The 13,183-nt window shown below is 33.3% G+C and overlaps 2 protein-coding genes across 5 annotated transcripts; one reads left to right on the forward strand and one right to left on the reverse strand.

The window, feature by feature from the left end:
• Nucleotides 1-1,974: 1,974 nt before the first annotated feature.
• LOC137835900 (LRR receptor-like serine/threonine-protein kinase IOS1) lies at nt 1,975-7,689 on the reverse strand. Its single transcript, XM_068644639.1, has 14 exons — nt 7,619-7,689; nt 6,853-7,014; nt 6,018-6,555; nt 5,469-5,935; nt 5,249-5,387; nt 5,089-5,160; nt 4,830-4,901; nt 4,664-4,744; nt 3,736-3,902; nt 3,387-3,634; nt 3,177-3,303; nt 2,959-3,027; nt 2,699-2,888; nt 1,975-2,587 (listed from the first exon to the last, which is right to left on the reverse strand). Exons 2-14 carry the CDS (start codon nt 6,920-6,922, stop codon nt 2,185-2,187), a joined length of 2,643 nt encoding a protein of 880 aa, XP_068500740.1. The 5' UTR covers nt 6,923-7,014; nt 7,619-7,689; the 3' UTR covers nt 1,975-2,184.
• Nucleotides 7,690-10,694: 3,005 nt separating this feature from the next.
• LOC137835903 (probable trehalose-phosphate phosphatase 1) lies at nt 10,695-12,904 on the forward strand. 4 transcript variants are annotated; one of them, XR_011085169.1, is made up of 6 exons: nt 10,699-10,784; nt 10,879-10,968; nt 11,035-11,220; nt 11,930-12,022; nt 12,133-12,171; nt 12,697-12,904. XR_011085169.1 is itself a non-coding variant. In XM_068644645.1 (5 exons), the coding sequence occupies exons 2-5, from the start codon at nt 11,017-11,019 to the stop codon at nt 12,769-12,771; spliced, it is 411 nt and encodes a 136-aa protein (XP_068500746.1). In that variant the 5' UTR covers nt 10,695-10,784; nt 10,879-11,016; the 3' UTR covers nt 12,772-12,904. The 4 variants fall into 4 exon arrangements, 2 of the variants coding, with proteins under 2 accessions (XP_068500746.1, XP_068500744.1); XM_068644645.1 differs by having other exon boundaries at nt 10,695-10,784; nt 10,879-11,220; XR_011085168.1 differs by lacking the exon at nt 10,699-10,784 and having other exon boundaries at nt 10,837-10,968.
• The last annotated feature ends 279 nt before the right edge of the window (nt 12,905-13,183 follow it).

Consider the following 13,183-nt stretch of genomic DNA (forward strand, 5'->3'; position numbering starts at 1 on the left):
TGGGTTAGTTGGGAAGATGTGTGCAAACCTAAAGAGGATGGAGGATTGGGTTTAAGAGAAATACGAAAGTTAAACGCTGTATCTCTCAAGAGGAGGGAAGGTGGAAGGAGTTATTGGACTCAAAGTATGGGTTGGAGCCTGGAAGCGTCCATTCACTAGCCAAACTCCAATCTTGGTGGTGGAAAGATCTCTATAAAGTGTGCAAGGAGGGAGGAGGAAAAGGATGGTTTCAAGAAGAACTAAGCTGGAAACTAGGGTGTGGAGACAAAGTAAAGTTCTGGGAGGAGGTGTGGGTTGGGAGCTCTGATCTCAAATCCTTGTTTCCTAGACTGTTCTCCCTATCCTTAAACTAGGGGCAAACAGTGGGTGAAGTTGGCGTGTGTATTAATTCGGATTGGAGATGGAGGCTGACATGGAGGCGTGCCAGATTTGAGTGGGAATCATCACTGGAAGCAGACCTCTTTACACTGCTATCAGGGGCACAAATGAGAAGGAATGATGTGGATGTGCAGGTGTGGGGGAAAGAAGAACCAAGCCTTTTTTTCTGTGAATTCTTCTTATGAGTGCCTTGCCAAGCAGTCTCGTGGAACCCAATCCGATGTGTTTAATTTTCTTTGGAAGACTAAGGCATTCCCAAATGTGATCGTGACAGCTTGGAGAGTGCTGCTGGATAGAATCCCAACAAGGGTGAGTTTGAGTAGGAGAGGGGTGATGATGGAATCTACGTTATGTGCAATGTGTCAGCTTAAGGAGGAGTCTTGTCAACATATCTTCTTGGAGTGTAAATACGCACAATGGGTATGGTCTTTGTGCTTCAAATGGATAGGTATCTCTTCTGTTCAACAGAATGATTTAAATCTGCACTTTATGAGTTTTTATGGAAGCAAAACCTAGTATGGAAAGGTGTTTGGGCATATGTTATTAGGTGTATCTGGAACCAAAGGAACTTGATTGTATTCAAAAAAGGGCTAGTAGTTGCGGAGGAGCTGTTTCAGAAGGCTCAACTCAAATCCTGGCTTTGGATGAAGCACAAGGTGCATTCCTTTACTTATTCTTTCGTAGACTGGATTCTTAATCCAATGCTTTGCATTAGAAGTTATAATTAGGACTCCCAAATGCCAAGAGTTTTAAGACTACGGCCTATACTGAATTTATAGTTGGTTGGAAGGGTTGGTGGGTCTGTCACGGCTTGCAGCTGGTGCAAGATGAAAAGGTCATATGTGCTTGTATGCAAGGGAGTCAAAAGGAATGTTAAGGACATGATGGAGGATTCTGTTTTGATGTGTCTTATAACAGACCAATAGAGGTAGGGTGTATGCTGGTTCAGGGTTCTTTTTGCAGGAAACAAAAACTGTATTTTTATGTGGTGTTTTGGTTGTTGTGGAAATCCCTAAGTGTGTTTGCTGATCAACTAGTGGTCTCACATGTGGGTGGTAGCAGTAGAGGTTGTGGTGGGGATTTAGACATGTTGGGGGATGTAAGTCGAAGTTGTAAACCCCAACCAATCTAAGTGCGAGATGGACCCTGGCAAGTAGGAAGTTGGTTTCTGAAAAAAGTGAGCTTAAAAGGAGCAAACAGGGGGAAGCCAAAGTCCAAAAAGGAACGAATGGAAGTTGCTGCATTGAAGTGATTAATTCTGTGACAAGTGCTACAATCGTGCCACTGCAAGCTGGGAAGAAGGAATGTCAATGAGGTGGTGGAGATAACCAATATTTTGGTGTATTTTGATTGTTTTGTAGCTGCAGTGCAGTTCTTATACGAGCACGGTGCTAGCTGGAATAGGATGTCTAGCTTATGCAGCAAACATTATCTATCTATTGCTTCTGGGGTGTTTGTTCATCTCTTTATTCTTGGAGATTCTTAATGTGATTTGGTTTATGTAAAAGGGTTGGGATACCCCTTTTGTATCCCTCTTAATTTAATTTCATTCTTTACTGATAAAAAAAAAAGTATTCTTCACAATATCAAAGCATTTAAGGAAAAAGAAATATAATAATAACACTGGTTTTTCTCAAATCATCCATGTGGCCCTCAACAACATAGATTCAAACAAGTGAGTGAATGAGGCATTTATACAAATATCTCTGCACAAAGGTAGGAAGAGAGTAAAAGTTGTTGTGTGCGTTGCTTATTCATTTCATTCACTCTTTTTTTTCATCATCGAACACACTTTATCAAGTTATTTTACCTAGCGAGAGGTATGAGTTGGGCGCTGAAATCCAGATTGACCGGTTCAATTGACTCTGCACTACTGTTAGGTTTTGTTCGAGCTAATTCAGTTGCTAAGGTCTCCTTTAGTTCAAACACTATCACACTCATAATTGGTCTTTGGTTGGGACGTAGAGAAACACAAGCCATTGCTATTTCCACGGCTTTCCAGGCTGAGTTAATGTCAAAATCTCCTTCTAACCTTGAGTCAACAATGGCCTTGATATCCCCTATTGCAACCAGGGATCTAACCCATTCAATTATGTGACACCTTTCTTCGTTCCTTGCTATTACTTGCTGGCCTGTGATTATTTCCAGAAGAACCACTCCAAAGCTATAAACATCACTTTTCTCTGTTAATCTATTGTTTGTGTAATAGCTGCAATGAATGCAAGACATATCATGAAACTCAATATATTTTCTGCCAGTGTATGTGGTGATATCTCAAAATCTCAGAAATTAATGGATGGACAGTAATTCAAGTTCTTACTCAGGGTCCAGGTAACCAGGAGTTCCAGCAACAACAGTTGACAAATGTGATCCCCCATCATCTGGGATAATTTTGGATAGACCAAAATCAGATAACTTCGCTTGGAAGTGTTCATTCAACAAGATGTTCGAAGATTTTACGTCTCGGTGTATTATAGGTGGCTTGCAACCATTTTGCAGATACTCCAATCCTATATTAGATTTATGGAAAATACATTAACAAAACTGTCAAAACGCATAATCTGAAGTTTGCTTTCTTACCCAAGGCTGCGTCCACTGCTATACGTAGTCTGTCTTCCCAGCTCAAGAATTTTGATTTACTGTGTTTACCTGCAAGAACAAGCTCGGTAACTTTCATACGATTTGTACAGTTGAGCAATATGAAAATTTCCATATCCAGAACTTTGGAATACAAAACTAACTAGGAAATTGATTTGCACAAACTTTTAACAAGAACTTAATTTTATTTGGGAACTAACCAGAGAGATGTTCCAGTAAGTTTCCATTGGCCATGTACTCATATATGAGACTCTTATTGCTTCCTTCGTCACAATAACCAATAAGGGAAGTCAGATTTTTATGATGAACTCTCAGTAGAAGTGTAACCTGAAAATCAAACCACTACCATGTTTAGCCATATATACTAATTAGTCAGCTCAAAAACCAAGTGCAAAGCCATTAAAACTTACCTCTGCTTGAAATTGTTCATAACCACGGAATGATGAAGGGGAAAGAATTTTGACAGCAACTGGAATGTCATAAATATAGCCCAGATAAACTGTTCCAAATCCTCCTTTACCAACAATTGTATTGAAATTGTTGGTAATTTTACAGATGTCGGAGTGTGAACATATTTGTTTTTTAGACTGCTGTAATGAACCCTCTTGTTTTGTGTGCTGCTCGGATATCTCACTTTGATCCTTTTCTACCATCGAAGCTGTTAGATATTGTACAATAGTTTGTAAACTGTCAGTTAAGATTGAATTTGTTTGGCAAATTATAAAAAAATTATGAATGATTTCATCATTGTAGCATCACCTTTTGATTTTCTCCTCCTCCTAAGGATCCACAATATAGCTGTCACGGTCACCAGAAGGATCAAACCCCCACAGATTGATGCTACCAAGGGTATAACAATGCTATTTCTGTGCTTTCTGTGGTCTATGCATTCACCATGTTCACATATATGTGGATTTTGACCCAAACTGCAAGGAAATCACGGAAGATTTATGTTCAAAAGTTTAAGCAACCTTGCAAGTAGAGTGAAAATTAATCATGTCAAGACTGGCTCTGATAAATCTGAGTTTGATCACCCTTAAAAATATAATATCTAATTTTAATCTATGACTTCACCAAGTTTTTTTTAAAGGTCTGATTCATATAAAAGTTTGGTTTGATCAATGAGCGCGTTTAAAAATTTATTTCATTTGAGACTTCCAAAAGATTATTGAGTTTATTAAGTTAAATACAAATGAATAATGTCTCTTTCAAACACGTATTACTACAAGAAAATCATGAAATAAAAACCAAGTTTTAGAGACCAAAATAATTAGTTGCAATAGTAACTAAATTAGAGACCATTTTAGAAACTAAAAACAAATTTGGTTTCTAAATTAGTTTCTATTATTTTCTATTATTGTTAAATAGTTTCTAAATTGGTATCTAATTAGTAACCAAGGTTTTAGAGACTAAATTTAGAAACTAAATAATTGGTATCTAAAATCTTAATTGCTAATTAGATACCAATTTAGAAACTATTTAACAATAATAGAAAATAATAGAAACTAATTTAGAAACCAATTTTTTTGTTAGTTTCTAAAATGGTCTCTATTTTAGTTTATATTGTAACTAATTATTTTAGTCTTTAAAAATTGGTTTCTATTTCATGATTTTTTTTTGTAGTGTATGGTGGTTACTTTAAGCAACCATGTTATGAATTTCAGTAGTTTGAGTAAGATTCATATACCTTAGGGTGAGAGAACCTTCCTTAGATTTTTCAACAAGTGCCGAGGGAATTGAACCGAAGAGGTTATTCTTCTCTAAGTTTCTGCCAAAAATACGAATAAATACTCCTTTTTTCTTTTCTGGTGCAGTGGATAACATAGTTTCAAGTAATTGAGCAAGTAACTTACAAGATCTTCAAGTGTTGTAATTGAGACAGAAAATCAGGAATCTCATCGTTTAAGCTATTATTCGATAAATCCCTACAAATTTCACAAACAATTTAGCTTTTTAAGTATGTTTAAATCTTGACTCATGTGGCAAAAGATATGTCGATTCTTCATACATAATAAGTACATACGAAAGAACAAAAAGAATTAAAACAAGAGATTTTTCTGGTCTCATGTATTTCTGGATGGGGTGAAATAAAAGAAAAAACAAAAAACTCACAGCTTCTCCAACATGGTGAGCTTTGAGATTGAAGGGTCTATCTTTCCTGACAATCCACTTGAAGATAAATTCCTGTTTTGCTCAATCAATAGTTATATTTATATACAATATCATCTCAGTTTTATAAAGCAATAATAGAAATTTGGGCAGAAAGACTTACAAAGTTGTGATTCTTGGGACCTCATCGTCGCCATAAGTACAGTTCAATCCATCCCACAAGTAGTCTGCAGGGGCGCATGGATCACCTTGCCAATCTCTTTTCACTCCATAAACTAACTTGATGCTTGTAATGGCATCAACTTTTTTTCAATGCAAAAGATGGGTTAAGGTCATGTACAATAGTGAAAACCAAATAAATGGATTTAAAAAATGAAAAATACCATCTCCTTGGACTGTTTGAGGTTTCTGTAAGTCTATTACTCTGTAAATTTCAAGGGCACTGATGATGGGAGGCAGGGTTGAATTTCCGGTCCTCACGAGGGAATATTTAATTTCTTTTCCACTGACATTTAAAGAGTCGACAGCCAGGTATCGCGGAGAAAAATTTGGAATCCATAATTCACCGTTCCTCATGATGTTGAATTGTCTTGTCTGATTGGTTGTTAACTCTTGAATCTCTGTGAAGTGCATGTAAACATAGAATTCATCAGTTTCATCTTCTGGCTCCCACCTTATTACCAACGGATGACTAGCATTTCTTGGTGTAATTGCGGTCCTCATGATAGTAGCTCCGAGTTGGTAATCGCCCTTATTTAAAGAATCATCAGAAATTGAACCACTTAGGTTTGTCCAATCTTCTAAGGGTTCAAGGATGTCCCACAAACGATCATAAACATCAGTCGGGTACCTGTGAGAAAATCAGAATAAATCCAATAATGAATCAATCAATCTTATAAGGCAACAAATTTGATCCATAACTATGATTTCACCTGTATCTTATGTCTGAACCGAAATCGTAACGCGGGTAAGTGTGAAGTTTCAGTGATCCATATGGAGTGACGTATGTATTATTTTTCAAAGTCCTGAATTCTATGGTTGTTATGAATGGTGTGCCATGGCCTGTGTCAACCAGACAGATTTGTACATAATCCAGTGAAGGTACATGTATGATCTCCTTGTATTGGGCAATGGATTCATTGTTTATATCAATTGTATCCCAATTATTAGTTCCCAGAAGAAGATCAAAATGTGGTAGCATATTTCGGCCATCATAATTTCCATACAGAAAAGTGGTGCGGATGAGATACTTAGAGCCTCTTGTAATGTTTATTTTGTAGCAGTTCTTTTTTCCTTCCGGGAAGCTTCTCAGACTCCTCAGTTGTTGTTGAGTCTGCCTGCTGATCTCAGATGATATTTTGCCTCTCACACCAGTATTTATGAAATTTTCATCGGAAACGTAATTTATGCTTAGTGATTGCTCAGTGTAGTTGACACCTGCTTCAGCTCCGCAATCTAAGCTGATGAATCCTAAAACATAAAATTGCATATATTACTTGCTACAAAGAGAAAGTGAGTGAAGTCTTTCTTTGCTTGAAGGGATAAAAGGTCACTAAACCAACATGAGTTTACTTAAGTAATGTGCACCTCATGATACTTTGGACTAATCCGACTGGTAAATATGGAGATTTACAAAATTTATTATTTTTTATTTTTTTTAATTAAACAAATTTTATTTTTATTCTTTTTCTCTTTTTGTCTGTCTTCTTTTCTATTATTTTAGCACAGAAAATAATGATAAATGGTTGGTGTTTTGGTGTAACGAACCTGGTTGAGCATGAGCATGAGCATGAAAAAGTAGAACAGCTAAAAGAGCAACGTAGAAAGGGATCCACATTGACTTAGACAACCTAGTCAACGTTTGAGCTTTTGAGGTAATTACAAACACTTTTTAGCTTTAATTTCTCTTTCCGTGTTTAATTCTGCAATCTGCATCATACAAATAATACTACTTAATTCACCCATCAATCAACCTAAATTCAAATAAAATCTGTAATTAATTTTAAAAAAAACAGTTAGCATAAAAGACTGAATATTATCACAAAAACTGCAATGATTGCTATATGCTACAAAAAAAAGAGAAAAATAAGCATACAAAAAATAGCAGCATCACTGAGGAATAATCTTTTTAATTGGTTAATTACCATGTATAAAAATTAGTATATATATTCAAATATATTAACATACTGATCACTGTAAACCAGAAGAAGTAGTGAATCTTACTCTCAACTTGTAACTTTTTTGGTCTCATATGTTACTGACAGAAGTAGTTAAGATTGGATATGTGAAGCTTAGGTGATAAATCACGCTACCTTGGTCAAACTCACACGTACTTTCATTTAATAACAGGAATCTGAAGATTATGACTATAGCATATAAAAAGATATCAGAAAAGAAACATAAAAGGGAGAAGACGAACAACATGCATGCATGCATTTAAGAAAAAGAAAACAATACCCTAGCTACCACTGCAGAAACATATATATATATATCTGAAGTTAGTGAATGAAAATAAGGCATAATAGAAAGACACCGTGTAATTGCTTGGGAAGATGTTTCTCTGCTGCTACTGTGATATCTCTTCAAGGTAGGTTTTTGGTGGATGAATGGAGATGGATAGTAGTTTATAATGTTGTTATGATGAAAACTTTTTGACATGGCAAGGTTTGTCCTTTACAGTAGAAGACAATGTGGAATAGTTGCAGTGGTAGAAGCCAATGTGGAATAGTTGCAGTGGTAGAACCCTAAGCCAATGACCATTGACTTACTCTCAAATACAAAACAAAAACTAACCTTTCTTTCTTTCTTTCCTTCCAACTTCCACAACCACACATCTTACCACCACTTATAATTATTATTGGAAAAAAAATACTGTAACTCACAAATGAGAAAATTGAGAAAGAGATTCTAATATATTACTTGTTGTTTCTAGAAGAAGATGATGTTGTTTCATGGAGGATTTTTTTTTATAAGAAAAAGTAAATTAAATTTGCCAACATTCCAAACACCACAAAAATCTGATAAAATATTCCAGAAAAAGTACTATCTACGTTAATCTTACTACTTTCACAAAGTTAGGAACTAAACTCTTGTAGTCGGATTTACAGTTGACAGGTACTAGGAAACTTGATTTTAGAGTTTTGTATTAGGATTGGGACAGTATCTCTTTTTATTCTATTTATTCTTTGCTCATAAAAAAAACTAAACTCTTGTAAAAGAAAAAACCCAAATTCCGTAATATACATAAAAACAGTTTTACTTATACAGCTACCTTGTATTATATCTTACCACACATAGTGCTTCAATTGATATGTATTACCAACAAAAACCTTGCACTTTACATAGTTGTTAATTGGTTACTGAAACATTAAAATAAATTGATTGTGATTTTTATAAGAAAGAAGATGCTAACAAATTTGAATATTTCATATCCCCATTCTTTTTCATTCTTCTCTCGCAAAGCATCTGGATCCAGAATCATGTAGGGAATTTTATTCCTGGTCTTCTTCTCGAGTTGGTGGCCTGATAAGGCCAACAAATACTCGCTAGGATAGGCTCGAAATGGCTCTGATACCATATTACGAATTGGACTTTAAGCCTAACTCAACCCCATAAAACTGGCTCATAGAATTGAGGTTTGCACCCACTTATATACAATGAAAGGCTCTAATCTCTAGTCGATGTGGGATCTCTAACATTTTCTTTTTGCACCTAACATTTTGAAAACACACACCTGTATATTTGGGTTCATTTTATGGGCTTTGCTATAATCACTAATTTAATTTTACTTATTTACTTTTTATATTTAACCTTTGGTTGAGACTTTCGTACAACCTTTCGGTTGATCTTTCGACCTAGACAGTACAATAATAATGATAATTATTAATCATAGTTTTACTTAGAAACTCATAATAATGATAATTAATCATAGTATTTGTTTTATTTTTTTATTTTCACGATACACATAATTTGGTAAGGTTTATATTAAAAGTATATTATATTAAGAATATTGCTTCAAATTATAAAATGTAAATGCTTGAAGAATGAACATTAATACTCGCTAATTAAATGTGCAGTAATATAAATCTTCTACACGTTTACGCGTAGATATGCCGTAAATTTAACGATGTACACGTATATAGCTGGTCACAAACTAATTAATTCAAATTTTACAAACTTTCTAAATTATTTCTATATTACAAATGCATTAAATAGAAGAAAAATGACGAAAAAGGCCTCCTTTAAAAATAGAAAGAATAAGGGAATGTGTGGTGTAAGGTTAGGAGAGAATTAGGATATTAAAAAAATTAAAAAAGATAAAACAGACATTTTACATTTCATATGGAATTTAATACCAATTTAAAAATTAATTAATAATATTTTATTAATAATAGAAACAATATTAGATATCGATAATTTTTTGTCTCAAAATTAGTATTTAATTTAATTAATATAGTGACTAATTATTTTTAGTCTCTAAATTTAATTATTATTTAATTAATTTTTGTAGTGTATATTTTAAATTTTAAAATTTGAAATATATTTTTTTAGTTTGAAAATATCTTTTAAACTCTAAAATTTGAAAAACAAAAGTATATTATTGTATTTTTTTCTTTTTTGAATTCTAAAATTTAGAATATAATCGTTGAAAAGGTCTATAATATTATATAATTTTAAAATAAAAAAAAAATAACCTTGTAACTTTTGTCTAAGAACAATTTTGGAATTGAAAAATTTATGAAAGTGAAGAAAATAAGGAGGTGGAGAAAGAAATTTACTTTAATTTGTTTGATTATGGCAGTCTCTCAATTGCAGTCTACAATTGACATATTTGATCGTTGATATGTAATATATTATATTATATGAAAAGGATTTCTTTACTATTATAACCATATTATAAATTTATATATAATTTAAAGAATTTTATTTACTTGATTTATATTTTTTTTTTCAGAAAATATCAATTTTAACATATTTTTTTTCTTTCATTTGTCTCATACACTAATGGAAATTTAAGACCGTGATTTGAAGTGGACGCGCAATAAACGGTTGAAAATTGATCATTTAAAGTTATTTCTATTCATATGTCCAATCAGAAATTATTGTATTTACCTTATACAAATCTATAAATATTCTTTCATAAGAAAATAATAATTAATATATATTAGATAATAATCTAGAAATAAGCATGTGAACAAACTAATAAATCGTAATTCAATTAATCATGACTAAATACCCTCAAATTAAAGTAATAATTAAGGACCAAACGCAACTTCTATGTCAGAGCTTAAAGAGTTTTGACTTTTTTTTTTACTGAACTCTATTAATTCTATTAGAGTATAATATAAAGTAAACATAAAATATATCCTATTAATAAATCCTCATAGAAAGATATTTATAGTTCATAATGACTTTACCGACTTGAATAAAATTATTTTTTAAAATATAGTTGTAATTTATAATAAAAAAATTCGCTACTAAATCTTAAATTAATTATAAGTGTATATCTGTACGTATTAGAAGACTTTCTGCAAGTTTGATTCTGATCAAAATATTTTATTTTGTATTTCTTTTTATATCTCATTATGAACACAATATAGGACCCTACAAAAATAATTGATTTTAGGAGAGGTTTATTGGTAGAGGTTATAATAACCTCCGGTAAATCACTCAGCTTATGGAGGTTTCCCAAACCTCTGGTAAGTATCAGGGGTTTTTTATTAAACCGCGCTAAATATTTTATTTATTTTGTTTTTAAGAATCTACACTTTGAAAAGTTTATTTTCTCTTCAGCTGTGAACAAACTCTAGTGTGAGAGGAGTATTTCGTTTCAGAGAGAAATTACTCTTTGTTGCTGGCACGAGACTACAAATAATTTCAGAGGTAAATCATTTTCTAATCCTTTCGATTTTGATTTTGATTCTCATTTTAATGTTGATGCCGAAGAAGAAGCCAGCGCCGGAGAGGGATCGGAGAACGAGAGAGTACGCGGCCAGGGAAGAGTTGCGGTGGGAGCGGATCATTCGAAGAAATGAAGCTTCTGCGAAGGGTGAATCGATTTTTTTAAAGGATTTTCAGAGTAAGGAGTTGAGTGTGTTCGACAGCGACTACGCCTGTGAGATTCAACGTTTTAGCGTGAGTCCTATTTGTTATTCGTTTTCTTTATGACCTAATTGGTTTTTCAAAATTGATTTTCAATTTTCCCATTTCTCACGCCCTAGATCACTTATTTTGCTAACTCTTAGATCAAATGGTTGTGAAGTGGTTCGCCACCACGTCGACCACCAAGCTGAGGCCCTGGTCCACTTGTTTTGTGTAGTTTCCAGGAAGCCCCTCACCCACGACAATCTTCTCTTCCATTATTCCGATCAAGTTTCAGAGTTTTAATGAGGAGTGTAGTTATGTAAATCTCTTTTGGAAAGCAAAGTAGGTAAAAAGAGGTGCATGAGGAGTTGAAAGTAACTAGCTGAGAATAAAGAATGATGGTGAACTGGGGATAGGCCAGATGATCGTAGTTGATTTATATAGTTTCTCATTCATAAGCGTTCTTGTTTATTCCTTGCTTTTTCTTTTGGATTCTATTTTTCTTGTTCATAATTCTTATGGGTTCATAGTCATTTTCCCTCAACCCATATTCTAAATTATCTCATCTGACACAAATGACAGCATTATAAATGACAGCATTGGAGATGATAAAACCGATGAAGATGCATTCATGGCATCCAATGATCTTAATCTATTTACTTTCATTTGTTATTTAATATATTACATTGGTTTGTATATTTTTGGGATAATCTGAACTATGTTAACTAACTAGTGGTTGTTAATTTCTTTTGATAATCAGAAACTAAGAGACAGAGGACAAGGTTTTGGAATTCTTGTCTCGAAATTCCCAAAGTACACTACTGCATCCTACTCTTTACAAGAACCTAACAAGGCAAGTATAATATGATTAATTTCCTTATTTGATCTATTTTTGCACCATGGTATCATATACACAAAAGATGTGATTGTTTATATATTTATTCATATATTTGTTTCATGCAGGTGATGGATTTCCTTCAACGATTGGTGGAGTGGAAACAAGTATGTGTTTCTAGGCATGTCATATTAAGTTAATTACCAATAAAATAATGCATTAGCAAATTTGATTGACTGCTTAGACCCAAACTCAAGCTTTAGGTACAACCAAATAAGATTATCTTTTTCGATCCATCCTTTCTAAACCAATCTTCTAAACATTATCAGTTTATTTTTTAGTTTGCCAAGTTCACTTTTGGCCTAATAAAAAGATACGGGCATCATTTTTAATGGAGAATTTTGGAGTTATATTGAGATTGGGTAGGAGGTGTGGGGTGGAAGTGTTAATGCTTTTATGTTGATTGGAATTTTATTTGAGTTGTATTTTTAGTTAAACATAAGCTGGGCAACATATAAAGGAGAGAAACTGGTGATCTGACTTCACTCGATAGTTTGAGTTGATTCAAATGTCTTTGCTTTATAAGGTCATCAATTTGGAAATTGTCAAATGCTGCCAAATTCCACCTCAGCCACTAAAATGTTATTTAATTAAAATGCCACTATATCTAACCTTTATGTTTTCTTGTCCAGTGGATACATGTCAAGGTTTTCCATGCTAGACCTCTTTCTGCGGTTCAGACCAACTTTGCTCCTGCATCATTTTAATTCTCAGCCACCAAATCAATATGTAAATGTACCTGTATCACAATACCTGCTATATCATATGTATATTTGAAAAATATTATTAGTTTTTTATTATTTTTATGACTAAGAAGAAGTGATACTTTTTTTTTATTCATTTTCCAAGTTTTCATCGGTTTTAGTTATTCATGGGCCTTGTTTTGTTTGAATGTTGCACTTTGCTCTCCATTGGAGTCATTCGCAACCCAACTACCTTTTGATACATGGTTTTTTCAATTTTGTGGATGCAGTAGAAAAAAAACTACATTGCATTGACAATACAAAAATACTAGTTAAAAAATAGTTTGGAAAAAAAATTAACAAATATGGCTGGAATATTATTAATAGAGTTTAGAACCAACATAAATTATGAGGATTAAAAATATTCAAAGGTTTG

Source organism: Phaseolus vulgaris, chromosome 5 (genome assembly GCF_000499845.2).
Source record: "Phaseolus vulgaris cultivar G19833 chromosome 5, P. vulgaris v2.0, whole genome shotgun sequence".
In the NCBI taxonomy this organism is placed as follows: Eukaryota; Viridiplantae; Streptophyta; class Magnoliopsida; order Fabales; family Fabaceae; genus Phaseolus; species Phaseolus vulgaris.